Below are 25,227 nucleotides of genomic sequence, written 5' to 3' on the forward strand. Positions count from 1 at the left end.
TTCGTGCAATATACAGGTCCTCAATGGAAGTCAGGTTGGTAAAAATTGTTTTTTTCTGCAGTTTTAATTATCCTCTGAACTCTGTGTCTGTCTTGTTGGGTATCAGAACCAAACCAGACAATTATAGAGGTGCAGACGATAGACTCAATAATCCCTCTGTAGAACTGTATCAGCAGCTCCATGGGGAGTTTGAGCTTTTTGGGTTGGTGCAGAAAGGACATTATTTGTTGTGCTTTTTTAATGACATTTTTGATGTTAGGTGTCCATTTTAGATCTTGTGATATGGTAGAACCTAGAAATTTGAAAGTCTCTGCTGTTGATATTGTGTTGTCTAGTTTTATAGAATAGCTAGAATAGAAGAATTGAGCTGGAAAGGACCTTGGAGGTCTTCTAGTCTAATCCCATGCTTAGGCAGGAAACTCTATGCCAGGGTTTGGCAACCTTAAACACTCAAAGAACCATTTGGATTCATTTCCCATAGAAAAGAAGACACTGAGAGCCACAAACGCCACAATGACATTGTAATTTTGACATCTAAAATGAAGATAACACTGCATATATTGTTTTTTTATCCTTATACTATGTACACTGCTCAAAAAAATAAAGGGAACACTCAAATAACACATCCTAGAGCTGAATGAATGAAATATTCTCATTGAATACTTTGTTCTGTACAAAGTTGAATGTGCACAACAGCATTGTGAAATTGATTGTCAATCAGTATTGCTTCCTAAGTGGACAATTTGATTTCACAGAAGTTTGATTTACTGGGAGTTATATTGTGTTTTTTAAGTGTTCCCTTTATTTTTTTTGAGCAGTGTACATAGCATAAGGGTATATAAAACTTATATACCCTTATGCTTATACTTATAAATAAGTATATAAAAACTTATTTATTAATGTTTGGCCTACTTGGGTTCAAAAAGCTCAATAAATTGCATGCTGGCAGCTATTACACATTAACGGTTGTGATGCATATTTTGAGTGACAGGGAGCTGCAGCAGAGGAATGAAGTTGCTGACCCCTGCTATATACGATTTTCAGACAAATCTTTTCTTAATATTTTCTTAAAAACTTCCAGTATTGGAGCATTTACAACTTCTGGAGGCAAGTTGTTCCACTGATTAATTGTTCAAACTGAGAAGGAAATTTCTCCTTAGTTCTAAGTTGTTTCTCTTCTTGATTAGTTTCCACCCATTGCTTCTTGTCCTACCTTCAGGTGCTTTGGAGAATAATTTGACTCCCTCTTCTTTGTGGCAGCTTCTGAAATATCGGAATGCTGTTTTCATGTCACCCCTAGTCCTTCTTTTCATTAAACAAGATTTCATTCTTGCAACTTTTCATTCTTGCAACTGTTGCTTATATCTTCCTTGGGGAAGGGGAGTTTTTCCAACACTCTATAAAGAAGCTCTCGTGCGCCCCCTCCTCAAGAAGCCTTCCCTGGACCCAGCCGTACTTAATAACTACCGGCCAGTCTCCAACCTTCCCTTTATGGGGAAGGTTGTCGAGAAGGTGGTGGCACTCCAGCTCCAACGATCCTTGGAAGAAGCCGATTATCTAGGTCCCCAGCAGTCGGGTTTCAGGCCTGGTTACAACACGGAAACTGCTTTGGTCGCGTTGATGGATGATCTCTGGCGGGCCCCGGACAGGGGTTTATCCTCTGTACTGGTGCTTCTTGACCTCTCAGCGGCTTTCGATACCATCGACCATGGTATCCTTCTGCACCGGCTGGGGGGGTTGGGGGTGGGAGGCACTGTTCTCCAGTGGTTCTCCTCCTACATCTCCGGTCGGTCGCAGTCGGTGTTAGTGGGGGGTCAGAGGTTGACTCCGAGGTCTCTCCCTTGTGGGGTGCCTCAGGGGTCGGTCCTCTCCCCCCTGCTATTCAATATATACATGAAACCGCTGGGTGAGATCATCCAAGGGCATGGGGTGAGGTATCATCAGTACGCTGATGATACCCAGCTTTACATTTCCACCCCATGTCCAGTCAACGAAGCAGTGGAAGTGATGTGCCGGTGTCTGGAGGCTGTTGGGGCCTGGATGGGTGTCAACAGACTCAAGCTCAACCCGGATAAGACGGAGTGGCTGTGGGTTTTGCCTCCCAAGGACAATTCCATCTGTCCTTCCATTACCCTGGGGGGGGGGAATTATTGACCCCCTCGGAGAGGGTCTGCAACTTGGGTGTCCTCCTCGATCCACAGCTCACATTAGAGAACCATCTTTCAGCTGTGGCGAGGGGGGCGTTTGCCCAGGTTCGCCTGGTGCACCAGTTGCGGCCCTATCTGGACCGGGACTCACTGCTCACAGTCACTCATGCCCTCCCTCATCACCTCGAGGTTCGACTACTGTAATGCTCTCTACATGGGGCTACCTTTGAAAAGTGTTCGGAAACTTCAGATCGTGCAAAATGCAGCTGCGAGAGCAGTCATGGGCCTATCTAGGTATGCCCATGTTTCACCAACACTCCGCAGTCTGCATTGGTTGCCGATCAACTTCCGGTCACAATTCAAAGTGTTGGTTATGACCTTTAAAGCCCTTCCTGGCACTGGACCAGAATATCTCCGAGACCGCCTGCTGCCGCACGAATCCCAGCGACCGATTAGGTCCCACAGAGTGGGCCTTCTCCGGGTCCCGTCAACTAAACAATGTCGGTTGGCGGGCCCCAGGGGAAGAGCCTTCTATGTGGCGGCCCCGGCCCTCTGGAACCAACTCCCCCCGGAGATTAGAACTGCCCCTACTCTCCTTGCCTTTTGTAAACTTCTTAAGACCCACCTGTGTCGTCAGGCATGGGGGAACTGAGACATCTCCCCCGGGCATATATAATTTATGAATGGTATGTGTGTATGTATGCGTGTTTAGAAAATGGGGTTTTTTAAATGTTTTAGTAGAAATTTAGATTTGTTATATACTGTTGTTTCCACTTTGTTGTGAGTCGCCCCGAGTCTGCGGAGAGGGGCAGCATACAAATCTAAATAAACATAAACATAGCCTCCAGTCCCCTAATCATGTTTGTTGCTCTTCTCTGCACTCTTTCTAGAGTCTCAGCATCTTTTTTACATCCAAAACTGGTTACTGTGTATTCCACGTGTGGCCTTACTAAGGTATTATAAAGTGGTATAAAATGATCACATGACCCCAGGGACAGTGCAACTGTCATAAATATGAGTCAGTTGCCAAGTATCTGAATTTTGATCATGTGACCATGGGGAAAGCAGCAATGGTCATAAGCCCGCCCTGAGTCCTTCGGGATTGGATGGCATAGAAGTCGAATGAATGAATGAATGAATGAATGAATGAATGAATTAATTAATTAATTAATTAATAAGAAAACAAGCAAGCAAGCCCAAAAAGTGGTCATGTCATCAGTCACTTTTTTTCTGTGACGTAATTTCGAACAGTCACTAAATAAACTGTTGTAAGTCGAGGACTACCCTTAGTTCAAAGGTTATTAATTAAAGTGGTTTCAATCAAATTGAACAGTCTCAGGAGAAGGGTGGCATAGAAATTGAACAAACAAACAAATTACGGTATGTTTCTTATGCTGGTTCTTTAATAATCACTAATTTTGCTTTTGTAAATTTGAAAGTACACAGATAATGCTTGTAATACAAGCACGGATTCTATATTCAGTCTCCCGAATTATTAGAAATTGCAATATTAATCCTATAAATTTCACTGTAGTGACAAAAAGTTGCAGAAGGTGAGAAAATAAATTTTGATTGATTGATTGATTGATTGATTGTTGATCGATCGATCAATCGATCTATTTATTTATATATATGCCGCCCCTCTCCAAGGACTCATAATATATGAATTATGCCCTTTGCCTTTATTGCAAATTTGGAAAAAAGACTTTCCAAGTAAAATATACTTCCCAGCAGCATTTCCACATGGGGAAGTGGGAGATGCAGGAGAATTGGTCAAATAAAAGCAAGAGTTCTGATGGCATGATTCAAGCCTGTCCCTTTTCTATGTATTTCATTATATGTCTTGACTTTCAAAAAGAAATGGGTTCAAGATTCTGCAGACATTACTGGGACTTACTATTGTAGTCTGATTTTTTAATCCTAAAGACTAGCTGGCAAAAGTCCTCTAGGTTTAATGCAATGTATTGCCAAGTAAATAGTCATGCCGTACTATTCATATCTTTGTGTATTTAACAATCAGAAACATACTTGCTGTGCAGAGCACACAAACATATAATGTGGTTGTTTACTTTTTCTTAGTGTAATGCATGAATCCAGCAAATTATGGTTTGCAAACCATAATCTATGGATTAGTATTATTTATAAAACCATCGTTCTGCTAAGTCAACAAATAATTGCTTAACCAAAAGGAAACAAACAATATAGTCATATGGTTCACTATATTCTCTAAGGGCTGTTCTCAAATAAGAATTCATTGGACTGTATGATCAGTTTACCACTATACTGAAAAGGATAAAATGTAGAAATAACAACCAATTCACCTTCAGAATTTTGTTAAAACTTAAAATTACTTTACAGACTTTCTTAGATCTTGGAGCATCTCCAAACTACAAAGATAGCTGTGGGTTGACACCACTCTATCACACTGCTGTAGTAGGAGGGGATCCATCTTGCTGTGAGTTGCTACTACATGAACATGCTACGGTTGGTTGTAGAGACGAAAATGGATGGCAGGAAATCCACCAGGTAGAAAAGATACGCTAAGATAATTATCAATTTTGCTGAGTCACTTTTATCTTTTGCTCAAATATTTGGTAATTGTATAATCCATTATGAAATCAGTTGCACGGAATTCTCCAAATCTATTGTACTTTTCAAAATTGCTTGAGTAAAAATGACTGTAAACAAAACCGTTCTTTACTAAAATCATACAACAATTTGAAACATATTTATACTGTATACAGTATATAGAGAGACCGTGAGTTCTAGTTCTGCCATGAAAGCCCTCTGGGTGACCTTGGACCAGCCACTCTCTCTGCACAACTTCTCCCACAGGAAATAATTCTAGATAAAAATAATGACGGAGGAATGCAATACAATACAATACAGTGCAGTGCAGTGCAATGGAATACAATAGAGATGATGTACTGGATATATATATGCTATCATGCTGATCTAGTGCCTATTCACTCTTACATATATATTATTTACGTGTATTCATTTTTATGAAATCATTAGCTTTTTGATGATTTTTACTTGTCTCAGTAAAAATATTCATGATGTTACACTATTGGTCCTTTCAGTGTCTTTTGATCGGTTCAACTTTATGATGAGTTTTGTTTTAGTGATTTTCTTTAGTTGTGTCTGATGTTTCTCTAAATAGCTACGTTATGTTTCTTGATAACATGTTAATTTGGTAACAAAATGAAAACGTTATTTATCGTATTGGTAAAAAGGTAATGAAAAGATAATAAAATATATAATTACATTTTTACTTCTTCTTGAATGAAAGTTTTCATAGAGTGATTAAGTCCCATAATTCCTGTTGTTGAAAAGAAGGTCTTTAACTATTAGAATAAAATCTGCTTTAATTTTAAAGCAAGTTGGTGTATTTCTTTTAGAACAATCATTCTGAGGTTTGTCTCAGTGCTTATAGTGCCCTCTTGAGCTGATCGATAGAATTAACTTCACCAGGCAATGCTGAATTTTCTCATTTAGCATATAATATCAGTAGTTCTGAGAATTTTTGAAGAGTTAAGCTCATAAGACAGACCCTGCTTCCATGTCTAACTTAATCATGGTTTAGTTAGCACAGTTAATGTAAGGGTTAGAAAGCAATTAAATAGTTGCCATAAATAAATTTCTCCCCAACTGTAAAATGAGGACAAATATCGGGACAAAGAGCAGATTAAAAAAGAAAAACCTAGATAAAATTATTTTAGAGTTCTATCTTGAATTTAATAAATCACAGATTTATATCTAATTTTCCCTTTAGGAAAGTGCTACACTTTAAAGATATCTTTATGTATTTCACTCATTTCTTGTCTGTCCTGTATAAACCATGTATAGATTTTGCTTTCATTTCCAGTAAACTTTTGCTCACTGTCATATATTTAGTCATAATTTTCTAATAAAGCAATTTTGTGTACAGGTAATCCTTGATTTACGACTACAATTGAGCCCAAAATTTATGTTGCCAAGTGACAAATGCATTAAGTGAGCTTTGCCCCATTTTGCCACTTTTATTGTCCCATTTGTTAAGTGAATCATCACAGTTGTTAAATTAATAACGTGATTGTTAAATAAATTTGGTTTCTCCATTAACTTTGCTTGCCGTATAAGGTTGTAAAAAAGTGATCACATGACCACTGGACACTGCAACTGTCATAAATATCAACCAGTTGCCAAGCAACCAAATATAAATCATGTGACCATGAGGATTCTGCAACAGTCATAAGTGTGAAAAATGGTCATAGGTGACTTTGTTCAGTGCTGTTGCAACTTTGAACAGTCACTAAATGAACTGTTCTAAGTTGGGGACTATCTTTATTCTATATTTCCCAGTTTTCATTACAAACAATCACAAAAATTCAATGTTAGCTGTTTTAGCTACACATATAGTCTTCAAATTTCAGTCACAATTGAGAGCAGAATTTTGGCTGCTCAACAAGTGGAAAAATGTCCAAGTTTACAATATTTTTTGCAATAGTTGTTAAATGAATCACTGCACTTATTAAGTGAATCTGGCTTCCCCGATTATTTTTCTTGTCAAAATCTGCCTATGAATATAGCAAATGTCAATCACATGACACTGGGATGCGGCAGCTGCCATAACTACATACTAGTTGCCAAGTGCCTAAATTTTCCATCACGTAACTATGGGGATGCTGCAACAGTTGTAAATGTGAGGACTAGTGATAAATCACTTTTTGTGGTACTGTTATTAACGTTGGTTTAGATATATATATGATATAACATGGACAATGTAATTATTTAACTGGAGTAACAGCAACCTTTCTCAACCTGATGACTTTCCTGATACAGTACTTGAGAATGCAACTTTAAGATTTCCTAGGCAGCATTGGTAGGACACACTTATGAATAGACAGGGAATCTTGACGTAATATAACCATGTTTTTATTTCTACTAATTGTGCAGGATGTGATATGTCTTCTTCTAATAAAGAAGCCATCTGTTCCAAGTCATTTCAGATATAGGCACATATTAGATACACACACACACACACAATCAAAACCACTAATTGCAGCCAACTTTTTTTTCAGCTTGTAAAATAATTGTTTTATTAGGATAATAGTATGCGGGTGCTGCAAACCATAGTTTTGTGCATTTCATAGGTAGCATACTGCATAATTTTATTATTCATGGATTTTCATTATTTTTTAAAAAGCTAGAAGGAAACAAAAAGACTAGTACACATCATCTCCAGCAGCCACCACCCAGATAAGCAGGGATTAACATCAGACAATCAATCAAGCAGTCATCAATACCCTAATCAAGGAAAAACAAGGAGAAGAAAACATCTCTACTAGCATTGGTAGGGCAAGCTACTGTATACAATCTACAGGGAACAATTCCCACACTGACTAGCACTATTGATCTTACCTATGCATGCAAATAACGAAGCTCAGAAAGTTCGAACCTGAGCTACACACACATACCCACACACACACACAAAAGACATAGAATATACCGGTATATATATATATATTTGCTGAATTTGAAAATGTATATCAGGGTGATTTGACAGAAAAAAACATAAATACACACATACACACATATATAAATATATAAATACACACACACCAATGGTACTGCACCACAACTGCCTCTCGATCATCAGGATCCATGACCAGCTGCGCGGGACATGGACGTGTCTATATAGCGGCATACAAATCTAAATAATAAATAAATAAATAAATAAATAAATGTACACACACACACACACACACACACACTGCTCAAAAAAAAAAAGGGAACACTTAAACAACAGAATATAACTCCAAGTAAACCAAACTTCTGTGAAATCAAACTGTCCACTTAGGAAGCAACACTGATTGACAATCAATTTCATTTTGTTGTCAGCACATTCAACTTTGTACAGAACAAAGTATTCAATAAGAACATCTCAGAAGCATCATTTTTAGTGCCATCTAGTGGCCTTTTTATATTACTTTGAGGCTATGTAAGTAGATAATTTCAGACAGTTCTTTGTTGTACTTGGTACTATTTTAAATCTCTCTCTCCTTTTTTCCTCCTCGTCCTCCTCGTCCTCCTCCTGCTACACTATTATTAATATCTATGGATATTTTTATTATTAGCTATTCATTTCATTAAGGAGGACCATATTATGACAATTCTTTCTAACGAGAGGATATAAAAATTTAAATTCTTTATTTATGCTCCCCCCCCCTCTGCTTTGTAAAGTGTTTAGAGGCTAGATAGAGTATAAATCTCTTATTAAAGTATTGCTTAAATGGTTCACCATCCGATGTTTTAATACTTTTGAAAATGGGCCCACTAGAGTCTCTCTTAAAAAACAGTTGCAGACAGTCACTTTATTAATTAAATAGTTGGTAAAGTTCAGTGCTTCTCAAATAGTGGGGTGCCACCCTGGTGGTGGTGGTCAGGTGGTGGTGGTCAGGGCTCTTGACCCCGGGGAACATGGTTTTTTGCCACAGGAAGTAGGACATGTCCTACCTAACACTTGTACCGGTACCTCCATTGCATTTCTTGGTGTTATGTCCAGGGCAACCCGTTCTAAAAGAAAATGTCTCACGAGTTCAGTCAAACTTCTCAAGCTCATGAGATTTTTTCTTTTAGAATGGCTGCCCTGGACATAATGCCGAGGTATGCGATGGAGCTACTAGTACAAGTGTCAGGTAGGAGGCATGTGTCGTGGTGAGACGCAATTTGGGAGTGGCCGGTCAAGCGGGGTGGGCTGCGATACTATTTACAGTTGCGACAGAGAGTTGGGGGGGGATGCAAAATATTTACTTCCTCCTGGGGGGGCATAACAGAAAATAATTGAGAAACATTGGTATAGTTTCACATTTCATCTGTCTCAACTGGACACGGCAAGATTATCAGTTGTTACCTATTGAATTATAATTTTAAGTAAGTTTTCAGTCACCAAAACAACATTTTTACTTCTAAAAAAGTTTTTAAATTATTTTAAAATAAACCTTAAAATATAATTAAAAGATTGCACCTTATGAGTTTGCACACAGAGTATAGAAATGGTTGTGAGAATTTTGCCATTAAAAAAAGCCAAACTAGTCAGTTGGTTGCTTGTGTCGGTATTCACCATCTATAACTTGTGCTTATAATATTCAAGGCTTTAAAATTTTAGAGATATAAATGACATTTTACATTATAATTGACTGACCTTTTAATTAAAACATGAGTACTTTATTTTGTAGGCTTGTCGATATGGGCATGTCCAGCATTTAGAACATTTTCTGTTTTATGGAGCAGATATGGGAGCTCAGAATGCGTCTGGAAACACAGCATTGCATATATGTGCACTTTACAATCAGGTTAGTTATTACAGTTATGCTGTTGAGAAATATTATTTTATGAATATATAAATATAAGAATAAATAAATATTCTGTTATGTATAGGTACTATGGTTTTCATTCATATGGGAATGAAAATTTAAGTTACTGTTTCCATACGTAATGCTTAGTTTTTTCCAGTTAAGCAATTACAGGTAGTTCTCAACTTACAACCATAATTGAGTCCCAAATTTCTACGGCTAAGTAAGACAGTTGTTAAATGACAGTTATTTGCCCCATTTCATGACCTTTGTTGCCAAAGTTGCTAAGTGAATCACTGCAGGCTCAAGCGAATCTGTCTTCTTTATTGAATTTGTTTGTCAGTAGGTCACAAAAAGTGATCACATGACCCCAGGACACTGCAATCGTCATAAATATGTGTCAATTTAATTTTGATGATGTGACTGGGGATGCTGCACCAATTGTATGAAAAATTGATACTTTTTCATACAACTGATTACTTTTTTCAGTGTTGCTGTAAAGTCACTAAATGAACTGTTGTAAATCAAGGACTACCTGTAGTTGCTCCTGCGAATGTATACAATTCACTGTTTATGTAACAATAGTATGTGTTAATCTTTGCATGAGTCAATGTTTTGACTCATGAAACTTACTATGATCTAGTTGTTTCAAGTCTGGAAATTTTCAGAGAGAAAACTATTATATTATCCTTTACCGTAGATCCATGTGATCAGACAATAAATGAGGTGTTTATACATTTTACAGAATATTGCATCTCTGGAATGCTGGTTTTTTTATACACCACTATTTTGGGGAAATTTTAGGCAGAATTTTTGAAAACTTGCAGCAGATGATTACATGATTCACATGTATTGTTGGTCCCTTTGCTTGATTTTTCCTTGGGTTAATATGAGGCAAAGTTAAATTAAAATTTTGAAAAAATCTGACTTTGAATTGTTTTGTATAATAAGTCAGTTGATGTAATAATATTTGGATGTCAATTCCAAAGTAATAGTAGTAAAAGGATTCATACAAATTTTTAGAAGGTGATTTATCTTAGGGCATGGGTCTCAAATTTGTGGTGTCACATTGCCGTGGCATGATGTTTCATGACGTTTTTTCCCTTTGTGGGGCTGGAGTTGGCATGGCTTGGTGTGACGTATCCAGCCAGTTTGACACCCCACCTTAGGGAGTCAGCAATCAAAAACTTTAAAATGTTACTCCATAATGCATCTATTTGGGATGTCTTCAGTATATTTTATTCTTTGGAATAGTGCCAGGTGTTTGGATATTCCTAGATTTAGTGTTGAAAGATCAAGTTAAAGCAGCAGTTAATGATTTTATGGCTAGTTAACAATTCTGTATCTTCTTGAAATGTTAAAACAGGGAGTAGTGAAGAGGTGAAGCTATGATTTGGGTACTGAAAAATAATAAGAGAAAATAATTAAATAATAACTAAAGTTTAATGGTTAACATGGCTAGATATTTTTCATACAAGCAGTTGGAGGTTTTACAAGAACAAGCAGAAGTTAATTATTTGCCCTGGTCATTTTACCCATCAAAAGGAAGCAATTTATTAATTAGTTGAAACATAACCATATTTGTATAAATACATAGTCTGAATATGAGAAATAACACATTTTTATGCTATGTACAGTGATCCCTCGAGTTTCGCGATCTCGAGCTTCGCGAAACGCTATATCGCGAGTTTTCTACCCGGAAGTAACACCACCATCTGCACGCATGCGTAGATGGTGGAGTTTGCATTACCGCCGGGCAGATCAGCTGCTAGGCGGCCAAAGGAACCTTCCCTGGGTCTTCCCGCCGGCATGGGGGGCTTCCTAGCACCCCCCCGAACCCCCAACCCGGGTTTGGGGGGGTGCTAGGAAGCCCCCCATGCCGGGGGAGACCTTTTAAAACACCCGTGCCGCTTCCCAGCTGAGTCCTGAAGCCAAGCGCAGAAGTTCGCCTTTGGCGCTTGGCTTCAGGACTCAGCTGGGAAGGGCGCGGCTGTTTGAAAAGGTGGCAGTCGGCCTGGGGGGCTTCCCAGTACCCCCCCCCAACCCTGTCTCCTGCCGCCGGTTTAGCCAGGAGAGGAGCGGCAAAGTGACTTGGAGGAATGGGAAACTCAAACCGCCCAGTTTCAGCTTTCCATTCCTCCACGTCACTTCGCCGCTCCTTCTGGCTGGTGGGGGGGGGGGGAGTTAGGAAGGTTCTACTTCTCCCCCCCAGCCAAAAACTCAAAGCCTGTCTCCTGCCACACAGTTTAGCCAGGAGAGCAGCGGCGAAGTGACTTGAAGGAATGGGAAACTCAAACCGCCCGGTTTCAGCTTTCCATTCCTCCACGTCACTTTGCCGGGGGAGTCTGGGAGGGAAGATGACGCGCCGGCAGCACAGGGGCGAGGGGTGGGAGGCAAAGCTCTGCGGGTACAGCCCCTTTCGGCCAAGCCTCCCCCCCCCCCGCCAAGCAGCCAGGGAAGCCGAGCCGGGCGTGGAACATCGGCGCGGAAGGCAGGAGACGATCGGGCGACCGGAGCAGCAGCGCCGCCGCCGCCACGCCCGGCTCGGCTTCCCTGGCTGCGTGGCCGGGGAGGCTCGGCTGAAAGTGGCTGGAGCCGCAGAGCTTTGCCTCCCCCCCCTCGCCCCTGTGCCGCCCGCGCGTCATCTTCCCTCCCAGACAAAAAGGCCGCCCTTCAACGGAGGCTCGTGGAACGGTTTGGTGTCGGTTTCGGTGGGAAGGCTATTAGCATAGCCGGATTGTTTAGCCGGTTCACCACTCATTGCGACTTGGGCTCAGAGGAGCCTTGCTGCTGCAGCGGTTGGGGGTCGGGGTCCCTCCCGGGAGTTGGAGGGATCGCTCGGGGATTCCCCGTCGCTGGTGTGGTAGGGGGGGGTAATTGGTGCAGCCTGCCTCCCCGGGACCGGGGAGGCGATCGGAAGCTGCGTGTGCCCTCTCGTTGGGGGGTGATTAGCCCCCGTTTGCAGCGTTGCTGCTTCTCTGCCTTTCGGGGCAGGGGTTGCCTGCTGCAGGCTTGGGGGCCTTACGGCTCCTGGGCCTTTTGGTTAAGCAAGACACATTTTAATAAGGGCGGCCTTTTTGTCTGGGAGGGAAGATGACGCGCGGGCGGCACAGGGGCGAGGGGGGGGAGGCAAAGCTCTGCGGCTCCAGCCACTTTCAGCCGAGCCTCCCCGGCCACGCAGCCAGGGAAGCCGAGCCGGGCGTGACGGCGGCGGCGCTGCTGCTCCGGTCGCCCGATCGTGTCCTGCCTCCTGCGCCGATGTTCCACGCCCGGCTCGGCTTCCCTGGCTCCGTGGCCGGGGAGGCTTGGCTGAAAGTGGCTGGAGCCGCAGAGCTTTGCCTCCCCCCCCTCGCCCCTGTGCCGCCCGCGCGTCATCTTCCCTCCCAGACAAAAAGGCCGCCCTTCAACGGAGGCTCGTGGAACGGTTTGGTGTCGGTTTCGGTGGGAAGGCTATTAGCATAGCCGGATTGTTTAGCCGGTTCACCACTCATTGCGACTTGGGCTCAGAGGAGCCTTGCTGCTGCAGCGGTTGGGGGTCGGGGTCCCTCCCGGGAGTTGGAGGGATCGCTCGGGGATTCCCCGTCGCTGGTGTGGTAGGGGGGGTAATTGGTGCAGCCTGCCTCCCCGGGACCGGGGAGGCGATCGGAAGCTGCGTGTGCCCTCTCGTTGGGGGGTGATTAGCCCCCGTTTGCAGCGTTGCTGCTTCTCTGCCTTTCGGGGCAGGGGTTGCCTGCTGCAGGCTTGGGGGCCTTACGGCTCCTGGGCCTTTTGGTTAAGCAAGACACATTTTAATAATAATAGGTTGGAACTGCAGAGCCGAAGGGCGGCCTTTTTGTCTGGGAGGGAAGATGACGCGCGGGCGGCACAGGGGCGAGGGGGGGGGAGGCAAAGCTCTGCGGCTCCAGCCACTTTCAGCCGAGCCTCCCCGGCCACGCAGCCAGGGAAGCCGAGCCGGGCGTGACGGCGGCGGCGCTGCTGCTCCGGTCGCCCGATCGTGTCCTGCCTCCTGCGCCGATGTTCCACGCCCGGCTCGGCTTCCCTGGCTCCGTGGCCGGGGAGGCTTGGCTGAAAGTGGCTGGAGCCGCAGAGCTTTGCCTCCCCCCCCCCCTGTGCCGCCCGCGCGTCATCTTCCCTCCCAGACAAAAAGGCCACCCTTCGGCTCTGCAGTTCCATCCCCTTTCGGCCGAGCCCACCCGGCCAAGGAGCCAGGGAAGCCGAGCCGGGCGTGGCGGCGGCGGCTTCCTTCGGGGGCAACGCCAGCAAGAGGGTCTTCGCCCTCTTGCTGGCGTGCGTGGGCGGTGGGGAAGACCCTCAGCTGCTAGGCGGCCCAAGGAATCTCCCATGGGTCTTCCCCACCGCCCACGCACGCCAGCAAGAGGGGGAAAACCCTCTTGCTGGCGTTGCCCCCGAAGGAAGCCGCCGCCACCACCGCTTCTTCTTCCTTGCGCCCCCGCTGCCTCTCCGCTCTCTTGGGTGGCGGAGCGAAGGAAAACAAAAAGTTTCCCTTTCTGCAGCTCCTGCCTCCCGCCCACCCAAGACAATAAGAGCGGAAGAAGACCCTCTTCTCCAACACGCCCGGAGGAAAGCGGGGGGAAGGGAGGAGAGAGAAGGAAGCCAGGCACGAAGAGTGTCCATGAGGGGGAAGAGACCCCCGCGCCGGGCAGGCCCACCGAAGCGGGAAGAGGGGGCGTGCGCCCGGGCCTGGCTAGAGCGCTTGATCTGCGGGCGCCTTAAAAGGGGGTGTGGACTCCTGGGAGGCCTTGGCGGTGGAAGGGGACACACTCGAAGCCTCAGCCGCCTGTCATAAGCGTCCTCTGAGGGAAAAAGAAAGAGTCCGAGCTTGCCGTCCGGAAACGTTGAAGCGCCCTCACAAGCAAGAGGGGGAAGACCCATGGAAGGTTCCTTGGGCCGCCTAGCAGCTGATCTGCTCGGCAGCGCAGGCTGCTGCTGCGCTGCCGAGCAGATCAGCTGCTAGGCGGCCCAAGGAACCTTTCATGGGTCTTCCCCTCTTGCTGGCGAGGTGAGCGGGCGGGCAGCGGACAAGTGGCGGGCAGCGGGCGGGCGGTGCGGAAGTAAAAACACCATGGAAAAGTGGCACGCATGCGCAGATGGTGTTTTTACTTCCGCACCGCTATATCGCGAAATTTCGATTATCGCAAGGGGTCCTGGAACGGAACCCTCGCGATAATCGAGGGACTACTGTATCTCTGGCTGGTTTTGATGTTATACGTAAATGATATCTTCCTGCATCACACAAATTATCTAGGTTTTAGTATTTGATTAGTCCCCAAAACATTAACATTGCAGTGTTCTAAGGCTGCTCTGTGTTAGAAATACCCAAGTAATGAGGCCTGTTGTAACATCTGTTAAAACATCTGCTTCTTAATTACTGCTCAATTGTGGAAAACCTTGACAAAGCAAATATTTCCTTTTCCTTCCTATGATAAGATGCCTGTTCATTTTAAAAAGGATTAATTGTTGGAGATAAATCAGTATGATTAGAAAAAAATGCAAAAAGATACATATTATGGGTAAAAAAGCAGCATAACCAGCAAAGCATTCTCTGCTTCAGTCCTATATTTGAGGACAGAAGTTGCAAGATAAATTATATTTCATTTTAATGTATGCTGATTAGTGTACATTAGTGTACATTCAAAGTGACAAAGTTATTCTCCATTTAATTTTTACTACATTATCCATCCTCAAATATGGGTCTAGGACAATTCGCTATAGTCAACTCGCTGCAGTCAATTTTCCATGGCCAACTCACTGCAGCCAACTCACGACAGGACAACTTGCCATGGGATAGAACAAGAGTTACACTAATAATGGAAAAATGGTGGAATAGAATCGTTGAAGAAAGGATACAAAAGGAGGGACAAAATGAATTGTCAATGACAATAATTAAAATAGTTTCTTAATTATTTTAAATAATTAAATTGAATTGTTGAATTTTCCCGCAGCGAGTTGTCCTGCGGCGAACTGTCCTGTGGTGAGTGGCACATGGACAGTTGGCCATGGCAAATTGTCCCATTCCATGATTTCTTTCAGTTCTTAAGACTTGAAAAAACTTGACTTAATTTGCCTTAGAAAAAAAAAATCCAACCCAACCAATCCTCAAAGCGCCTTAAATGTTGCGCCATCTTGTCTATTGGTGACAATTTTCAGCATCACTTTTCTCTGCTGGCCTTGGAGGCTCAAGAAGTGCAATTTTTAGCCTGAAAATGATTGCCATTCCTGACTGAGTTGATAGGGGGAGGAATTTGTCTCTAGTGGCTTATCAAAACCTTTTTACTTGTTTATCTTGGAGATGAAAGTCCTATTGGTCTTAATTTAGAAGTATGCAACATAGAGTATTTCAGTCCTATTGAAGGTAGTAGTGGTTAGGATGAATGCATTTAATAAATCAGAAACTATTGCAAATGGTAGACATAAAAAATACATTCACTACTGTATACTTTAGTATTTGTGAATCTTTTTGGAGAGAAAACATAATAAATGATAGTTAAGAAGTGCATTTGCAATCAATAATATATGCCTTAAGGCAGGGTTCTCACAATCCTTGTTGGGGAATTGGATTGCACAAGTGAGCAAATCTCCCCACCCCACCCCACCCCATGTATGTGCAAGATCAGCATACAAAACTATGTCCCCCCCCCATCCACAGAAAAACTGTTCTCCACAAAACTGGTCCCTGGTTCCCAAAAAGTTGTTTTCTTAAATATGTTTCATTATCCAAACTAGTTAACATCATCAGTACTAGTAGGGGGTGGGATTTGCTCTTAGGTTATATTCCAATGTACAATGGTCTCTCGATTTTCGCGGGTTCAAACTTCGCAAAACGGCTATACCACGGTTTTTCAAAAATATTAATTAAAAAATACTTTGCGGTTCCCCCCCTATGTCACAGTTTTTTCCACCCGATGACGTCATACGTCATTGCCAAACTTTCGTCCGCCTTTAATAAATATTTTTTAAAAAAATAAACTTTAATAAATAAACACGGTGAGTAATAATCTAAATGGTTGCTAAGGGAATGAGAAATTGCAGTTTAGGGGTTTAACGTGTTAAGGGAAGGCTTGTGATACTGTTCATAGCCAAAATAGTGTATCTACTTCCGCATCTCTACTTCGCAGAAATTCGACTGAATGTTAAGACATTTTACTTCTGCGTCTTTTGGTTTAACTGATGTTTTGGAGGAATTAACTTGGTTTTAGTTGATGCCATGTGGTCATAATAGTCTTTGGTGCTTTCTGAGATACTTTTTTGATATATGAGCAGTGTGTTATCCTTTTTGCAGCTTGTGCTAGTTATGCTATATTGGATGACACTTTTTAATGAAGTTGTGTCATACACTTTTTGATGAAGTTGTGTGGGAGATGTATAGATGATCTGTTTCCTTTTTCTGCTGTTCAGGTTTGCTGCACTGCTTATCTGAATAGTGTTCTTATGCAACTTCTCTTGTGAGAGGTTGGGTCACTAATGTGGTGGTGGGGCACTTGGTTGATATTGGTAGTTTATCTAGTTTATTTAATGTAAACTGTCGTTTTATTGGGCAAGATTTTTAATGTGATTTTCCATTGTCTCCTTCCAAGGATTGAGAAAGAATGACTGACCTAAGTCATCTGGATGGCTTTGTGCTCTAGGCATGATTAGAACAATGTTTGATTTAACATTTTACAATAATTCCTTAAGGCTATCAAAAAAACATTTTGAAAATCTGAAGCAAGCAATTATATAAATACTAGTGCTCTCCAGATGCTTTAGCCTATAACCTCCTTAATTGGCAATACTGCCTGAAATTGGTAGGCTTTGAAAATCAACACTTACTTTAATAAGAAGGGAGTTTGGCTCTGTACTACATTCTTATTCAGTTGTTTCAAACTTAAACTACTTCCAAAATGAATATACTGGTCCTCATCATTCCTTTTTCCAGATAGAGAAAGTGTTGTGAAAGAAAAGGATGGTAACACTATCTTCAACACTATCTTAGCATGAGACAAAAGAATTGGGCATTTCATGTTGTCCAAAGTGGAGCCTTCTGCCGCACGAATCCCAGTGACCAGTTAGGTCCCACAGAGTTGGCCTTCTCCGGGTCCCGTCGACTAAAAATTGTCGTTTGGCGGGCTCCAGGGGAAGAGCCTTCTCTGTGGTGGCCCCGACCCTCTGGAACCAACTACCCCCAGAGATCAGAGTTGTCTCGTCCCTCCTCGCCTTTCGTAAGCTCCTTAAAACCCACCTCTGTCATCAGGCATGGAGGAATTGAGATATTCCCTTCCCCCTAGACCTGTAAAATTTATGCATGGTATGTCTGTGTGTATGTTTGGTTTCTTAAATAAGGGTCTTTTAAACTAATTTAAATATTAGATTTGTTACATATTGTTTCATTATTGTTGTTAGCCGCCCCGAGTCTACGGAGAGGGGCGGCATATAAATCAATCAAATAAACAAACAAATAAACAAACAAAACAAACAAATAAACAAATAAATAAACTTTTATCCATGTTTGTTGAGGAGTATATATGTGAATGTATGCACTATGATTCTCATTTTTGGGATGTGTATTTTGGATTGAGCTTAGGGGGAATAGTTCTTACAATGATAAAAAGTGGTTCAGGCTCAGTTAGCGCATAATGTAATTGATAAACACAGTAATAGAATGACTTTTTCTGAAAGCCTAGTTCCTATCTAGGAGAGATTAAGATTAACAATTTTAAAAAGCTTATGCCTTTAGATCATCTGCTTACTATTATTCATATAGAAACAAAGCTTGTAACAATCTACTTGTTTACAGGATAGCTGTGCAAGAGTGTTGTTGTTACGGGGAGCAAACAAAGAATTAAAGAATTATAACAATCAATCACCATTTCAGGTAAGAATAACTAAAGAAAACAATATTTTGGTGTGCATTGTAGTTTAAATGGCAAATGAATATTTAGTACATTGTGTAAAAAGTATTAATGTAAAATGAAAGTACTGTATACAGCAGTTTGGTGGCCTAGAAGTGGAGCTCTTGCCTCACAATCAGGAGGTTGTGAATTAGATCCTTGGTAGCTGATATTTCTCTCTCAGGGCAAAATGAGTTCTTGTCTGCTGAGAATTCAATATAGGGATCAGAAAGGGATCTAGCCAATAAATGCTTAGCTCCATTTAGTCACCATGAGACTCCACCTTAATGCAAGGGATTGCAAGGTTGTCCTTTTTTAAAAAAAGTACTGATTTAATTTTACTGATCTAATTTTCATACATGTCTATATTACTCTTCGTAAAGATCAGAGATGTTTAGAGGATGTATTTCTTATGCTTACAGTAATTTTGTGATAGATGGAAGGCTACAATACTTGAAATGCTGGCTTAGTAGAATTTTGATGTGTCCTATTTTGTTAGATTTTGTAAATATATGCCTACACAATAAATTAACCATACAGCATATAAAGAATTTAATATTTCCACTTGATGTGCAAGGTTAGAATGTGGAATGAATAAAATCCTTTTTAAAAATATACTATTTTTGCCATCTTTCATAGGAAAGTATACTAATATAGAGATCAACTTCTGTTTCAAATTAAGAAAGTGAACAAAAGTAATTAGAAATATGGGCACAATTGTTTTCCTCCTTTCTGATTTTTTTTCAGTTCAAGTAGCATAAAAAAGGAAGGCAAATTGCATTATATAATTAACATAGCTGTATATAGAAATATATTTAGCTGATTCTACTTCACTGAAATCTGCATACCCCCATCATGGGCTGGATATGTGAAACAGGACCCAAAGTGGAGGGGAAGGCAAGTGGGTTACAGTCGGATTATTTCAGCGGGTCTTCTCCCCCCCCACCTTACCTTCCGCTGCTGCTGCTATTGGACGGTGGTGGTGGAGGCATAGGGAAATGCAAACTGGTAGCAGTCAGACGAGCACATCAAATTTTCCTCCACCCCCAACATTGGTCTTACCTTCTGCTGCTGCTGCTGTAGCAGCATTACCGGCACTGCTCCAGGACAGCAAGCGGATATCCCAACTCCCGGGGCTACTACATATGCACACTGCATTGGACTGCTGGCGCTACAGCATGACATCAGGCTGGCCGGGATTATGGCCAGAGTGCAGGTGCAGCCCTGGGACATCTATTTCCAAATGAAATGTTCTCAAACTACTCTGTTCCTAGACTCTTTTAATTCTCCCTTCAAAATATATTTTTCAGTTGTACAAGTCTCCAGAGTGTTTACAGGAATCTAACAATAATTTTTTTTTTGCCATAGTGCTAAATAAATTGCCAGGTCAGTAGTCTAAAGGCAATAGCCCATCACCTTTTTAAAAGACTGAGACAATGATGCTGCTGTACTATTCATCAGGGATAAGTCCGGAATGACTGAAATGATTAAAATAATGTTATAACAGAAGTTCACCAGGTTAGCTTATTCACCACATAGCTTATTCACCACATAGCTTATTTCACTACATAGCAGATCTTCACCTGCTGTTCTTATGGAGGCAAATATTTAACAATACTCTGTTTCTGATTCTATTATCATTTTGGGTACATTTCTGAAGTCATTGCTATGTTCTTGTTTTTTTAAATCATGCTCTTACTTTGTGCACCACTTAAACCCTTTCAAGTTTTTGGCAGTACATATATGCTATAAATAATAGATACTAACCAAAAATGCAAAAATGACTTTTATTTTATTCTTAAACCATTAGCATTGAAGGCTGAAACTGGCATGAATAAAAATAGAACAAGCAACACAACTGATTATTTCCCTACCTTACCAGAAGTAGATAAGAAAGTAGGAAAATAGAAGTAGGAATCTAGAGGTTGGTGATAGCTGCATATTACCTTCCAGTGAATGGTGGAGTAAGGTATTTTGTTGTGGAAGGAGGAGTGAAGGACTCTTCTTTTGAAATATTTCTGGACACTGCCAATTGTATTAATATCTGATATGCAATGCGGGTTCCATACAGCTGAGCTGCATTCTAGAATAGGTCTGATGAATGTTTTGAAAGCTCTGGTTAGGAGTTTAATGTTATCAGAGAAGAAGCTAGGTAAGATTAGATTGACAACTCTTAATGCTTTTTTTTGGCAATGCTGTTTCAGTGGGCTCTAGGACTTGGGTCATTGGATATGAGTACTCCAAGGACTTTGGACAACTCTAGCTCCCTTAGCCACAAAATGGAGATGAGCACTCTGCCCTAGAGTCAGACATGGCTGAACAGAAAAAAAACCCTTCATCATTTATTGTTTATTAGAAAAGAAAATAGTATTGGATCTGAACCATCATTTGGACAGACATCTGACATCTTTGAAATCCTGGCAAGAATTTTATTCCAGTTCTATCAACATTTCTTTTTCTTTAATTGTATTCTATATTTCACTATTTTCTATTGTCTCTGGAAGTCACTTATATTCTGGAAGGTGTCTATCTTGTTGCTGTTTCCATGCATTTCATGCTTTTTTTCTAAAGTGTAGATAGTAAATATATTTCCAGTATTTCAGGCAGTTAATCTTATTTGTGTGCCATTAGGAAATAAATAATTCTGGGTGAGCTGCACTTGACATCTCCAAGTAGCAGAGATGGACCAGGAAAGGAACATTGGTTCACAATGGTTTCTGGCTGACAAATATTTTTGGATAGAAGGATAGTTTCTGGGACAGCTGCTTGTCAGGAGGAGACAGTGAGATGGAAGTAGCGTGACTGGTGTGGGGGGATGTATAGGAGAAACAGCTGATTTCTCACTAGCAATGCAGTCATTTAAGAGATATTAAGTATGACCAAGCCTCACTTTCTTAATCCCCTTGAGCTATTATCAATTTACATATGCAATGGAATGTGAGAATAACCTTTGAAGGGGAGGGGAGGGAAGCTTCCTAGGACAGTGTTTTTCAACCAGTGTGCCATGGCACACTAGTGTGCCGCGAGACATGGTCAGGTGTGCCGTGAAGAAGGAAGCTCAGGTTTTGCTGAGAGAGAGTGAGAGTGAGAGAGAGAGAGAGAGAGAAAGAAAGAGAGAGAGAAAGAAAGCAAGAGAGAGGTAAAGAGAGTGTGTGAGAGAGAGAAAGCAAGAGAGAAAGAAAAGCAAAAGAGAGAGAAAGCAAGAGTGAGAGAGAAAGAAAGCAAGAGAGAGAGAGAAAAGGAGAAGGGGGAGAGAGAGAGAGAGAGAGAGAGAGAGAGAGAAATGAACAAAAAGGGGAGGAAAAAAGAGAAATGAGGAAATGATTGAGACAGAGAATGAGAAGAAAGAGAGAGAAACAAAAGAGAGAGAGAAGTGACTCTTGATTTAAAGCATATGATAAAAAGCCAAAGAATAAGAGAGAGAAAAAACCCAGCCCTCACCTGTTTTTTGAAATGGTTCAAGAGTGTATACACACACATACACACACACACACACACACACACACACACACAAGGGTGCGGAGGAGACAGGGATGGAAAAAGAGAGGAGAATGTCTTGGGGTGTCATTTTGTGTCATTTGGGTTGGTGGTGTGCCCCAGGATTTTGTAAATGTAAAAAATGTGCCGTGGCTCAAAAAAGGTTGGGAAACATTGTCCTAGGAAACAATCAGATAAAAGGAAGAAGAGCCTGCAAACCAATAAATGCAGAGAAAAAATGTTAGAAAGAATCCACCCTAACTTATCAGGTGGTTAAAAAGAGGCGGAGGGAGATTTCTACTTATAGACTTGCAAGGTTATGTTAATACAGTCTTATAATAGAGTAGAATTAACTCATTTTGTGTTTCTTGTCTGGTCTACTTGGAAGGTTGACAACAGCTGAAAAGAGGTCTTTGAAAATAGTGGGACAAAGGAAACTTCTCAGTGAGTCATTCTTTCTTTCTGAATTACAGAAAGTGAAATGCAGAGGAAAACAATACTTATAAAAATATTTTAGAAACACGGTGAAGAACTTAATCAAGATTTTTGACTAAGGAAGGGATAAATGGATAAAGGGGATTGTGTTAATCATGTGAAAGACAATGATTTTGGAGAATGTGCTTTTAGTATTTTTATGGAGATAGTTAAATAAACCAACTAGCCTTCCTGGAAATATCTATTGTCTGACATCAAAAGGAGCTGGGAAGGAGAAAGATAGATAACATGACTGATCTTCTAACAAGCAAAATCAATGGGGAAGACAGGTTCACTTAACCATGTTGTTAATTTAACAAATTAACTTAACAACATTAATTCACTGAACAACTGTGTCAAGGAAGGTCATAAAATGGGGCAAAATGTACTTGAATATCCCAGCAACCTATATTTTGGCTCAATTGTGGTCATAGATTAGGTCTACCTGTATACCTTTTCTGGTGATTTGTGTTTGTTCATCATCAAAATACAAATCAATTACAAAGCTGAAGTACAATAATCAATTACAAAGCTGAAGTAAAACAACTTATTTCTCTCTCTCTCTTTTGCCCCCTCCCTCCAACTCCCTCTCACACATATAGTCACACACGCATGCACACATGCACACGTATGCAAGCGCATGTACACACATAGTCGCACACAGAGTTTACTTTCTTTACTCCTTTAAGGCTTTAGTTTCAAATATTTTTCCATGGTTTTAATCACATATTTCATCTCCTGTTACAGTTGACTCCTTGTTTTGTAAATTCCACCAGAGTTTAGCCAACATCTTTTTAAAAACATCCAGTGTTGCAGCACCCACAATTTCTGGAGGCAAGTTGTTCCACTGATTAATTGTTCTGACTGTCAGGAAATTTCTCCTTAGCTCTATGTTGCTTCTCTCCTTGATTAGTTTCCACCCATTGCTTCTTGTCCTCCCCTCAAGTGCTTTGGAGAATAGATTGACTCTTCTTTGTGGAGCCATTGAGATATTAGAACACTGCGATCATGTCACCCGTAGCTCATTATTTATATCTATTCTTAAATTAATATTAATACATAATATACCTACTATTATAACATTTATTTTCTTAACTTATTTGACTTTGTAATACATTTTCCCTATTTAACTCCTCTGCCTTTATTTCTAATAATTATGCCTGTGCTTGTTAGAACAAATTGGCACAATCCCACATGAAGCCTATGATTGCAAAGTAGTTCTGGGTAGAAATTACAGCCCTATTTGAAAATGGCTCCCAGTGTTCATTAAGTAATTGTGATAGGTATTCCTGGCTAGTCTCACAGCCTATAATTTAGGATTAATATGGGAGTACAAGGCTCACCAAATAAGCATGTCTGAAAGCTCTCTATGAGAAGATCTTAGACAGCAACTGTACTCAATGTGTAGTGCTCAGTGGAACTGTACCCACATGGAGGGTATGCAGTGGAGTACCCCAAGGCTCTGTTTTAGGCCCAGTACTCTTCAACATCTTCATCAATGACTTGGATGAGAAGATAGATGGGGAACTCATCAAATTTGCAGATGACACCAAACTGGCTGGAATAGCTAAAACTCCAGAAGATAGGCTCAAAATGCAGTACAGGATCTTGACAGACTTGAACATTGGGTGTTATCTAACAAAATTAAATTCAATGGGGGAAAAAGTGAGCTTCTACATTTAGGCAAGAAAAACAAAATGCACTAGTATAGTATAGGTGGTACCTTCTGGCAAGGGTTCTCCATCGCCGGCAATCCTGGTGCGCTCCTGGTGATTGGCACACATGTGTGCACGTTTAGGCGCAAGATTCAGTTTCTGCGCATTCACATTCAATAAAATGTTAATTCAAGAACCATGTGTGCATTTTTGCTTACTGTTTGGTGTTGTGGTTGGCTCATGGCCAGCTCCTCTGGCCACTGATTTTGAACCAGAGGAGCCAAGTCTGTCGGAACATAGTAGACCTATTTGGCTCCTGGAGTGGTCAGACAGTGAGGGGGAAGAAGAGGTGGAAGTGGAAGGTACCGGAGAGGCAGAGGCTCCTGCAGAGCCTTCAGAATCCCCAGTTAGAGCCTTGTCTGGGTCATATGAGGAGGGGTAATGGATGACCCCATCCTCAATGTCAGGGTCCGTAGAATGATGGGACGCAAGGAGCAGCTACGCAGACGTAGGTGAAGATTCTAAAGCACAGCTGGAAGCAATTGAAAAAGCTTGCAGCAGGCTTAAAAAGAGTAGGTCTTGCGAGAGAATCCTTGTGGGAGTTAGTGTTTGCAGTTAACAGGAAAAAGGATACAGAGTTCCTAAACTGACTTCTTGCGTCTTGAAACAATTAAACCTAGTTGTTGGACCCTTGATTTTGAGAACATTGTAGCTCTGAAAAATAACCAAGTGAGTACTTTACTGAAGCTTGCTTTGGAGGCATTTTTGAAGAACTTTGGGAGATAATGAGCCATTAACCCTGACCTTTGGATCATAAACCAACATTCCTCTGCAGGCATTGTGGCTCTAAGCCAATTTGTACAGCAATATAATTTTTTATTTCATAATCCTCAGTCTGTGTGTGTTTGTGCACTGTCTTGCTGCATGACCAGCCTGCGTGATCAGGCAGAACAGTTTGGCAGTGGTCATCGACAGAAAGATGTGATTAAGATTGTATGAATACTAGTTTTGGGAGGGTCTTGTAGGAACAATAGGATAAGAGGCAATTATTTATTTTTATCTTTCATGATGTACAATCCTGTTCTTATCTTCCATTTAACAGTAGCTTAAAATATGTTAAATGGAACTATATTTTGTTCATTTGTAATTTTGAAGGTGATTGTGAGGTTGTTTTTAGGAAACATGTTTACAGACTTGTCTGCTGGAGAAGCTTTAAAAAAAAAGTCAAGCTGATCTCTTTCCCACATTA

The 25,227-nt window shown here is 41.4% G+C and overlaps 1 protein-coding gene across 4 annotated transcripts in view; it reads left to right on the top strand.

Annotated features, from left to right (window-relative positions):
• SHANK2 (SH3 and multiple ankyrin repeat domains 2) overlaps nt 1-25,227 on the top strand; it is a 460,235-nt gene that overhangs the window by 58,715 nt on the left and 376,293 nt on the right. For all 4 annotated transcript variants that reach the window (XM_070761430.1, XM_070761447.1, XM_070761457.1 and 1 more), the window contains exons 7-9: nt 4,506-4,673; nt 9,368-9,484; nt 18,279-18,356. In XM_070761430.1, the coding sequence (XP_070617531.1) occupies nt 4,506-4,673; nt 9,368-9,484; nt 18,279-18,356 (363 nt within the window). The remainder of the gene's footprint in view (nt 1-4,505; nt 4,674-9,367; nt 9,485-18,278; nt 18,357-25,227) is intronic.

Source organism: Erythrolamprus reginae, chromosome 1 (genome assembly GCF_031021105.1).
Source record: "Erythrolamprus reginae isolate rEryReg1 chromosome 1, rEryReg1.hap1, whole genome shotgun sequence".
NCBI classification, from domain to species: Eukaryota; Metazoa; Chordata; class Lepidosauria; order Squamata; family Dipsadidae; genus Erythrolamprus; species Erythrolamprus reginae.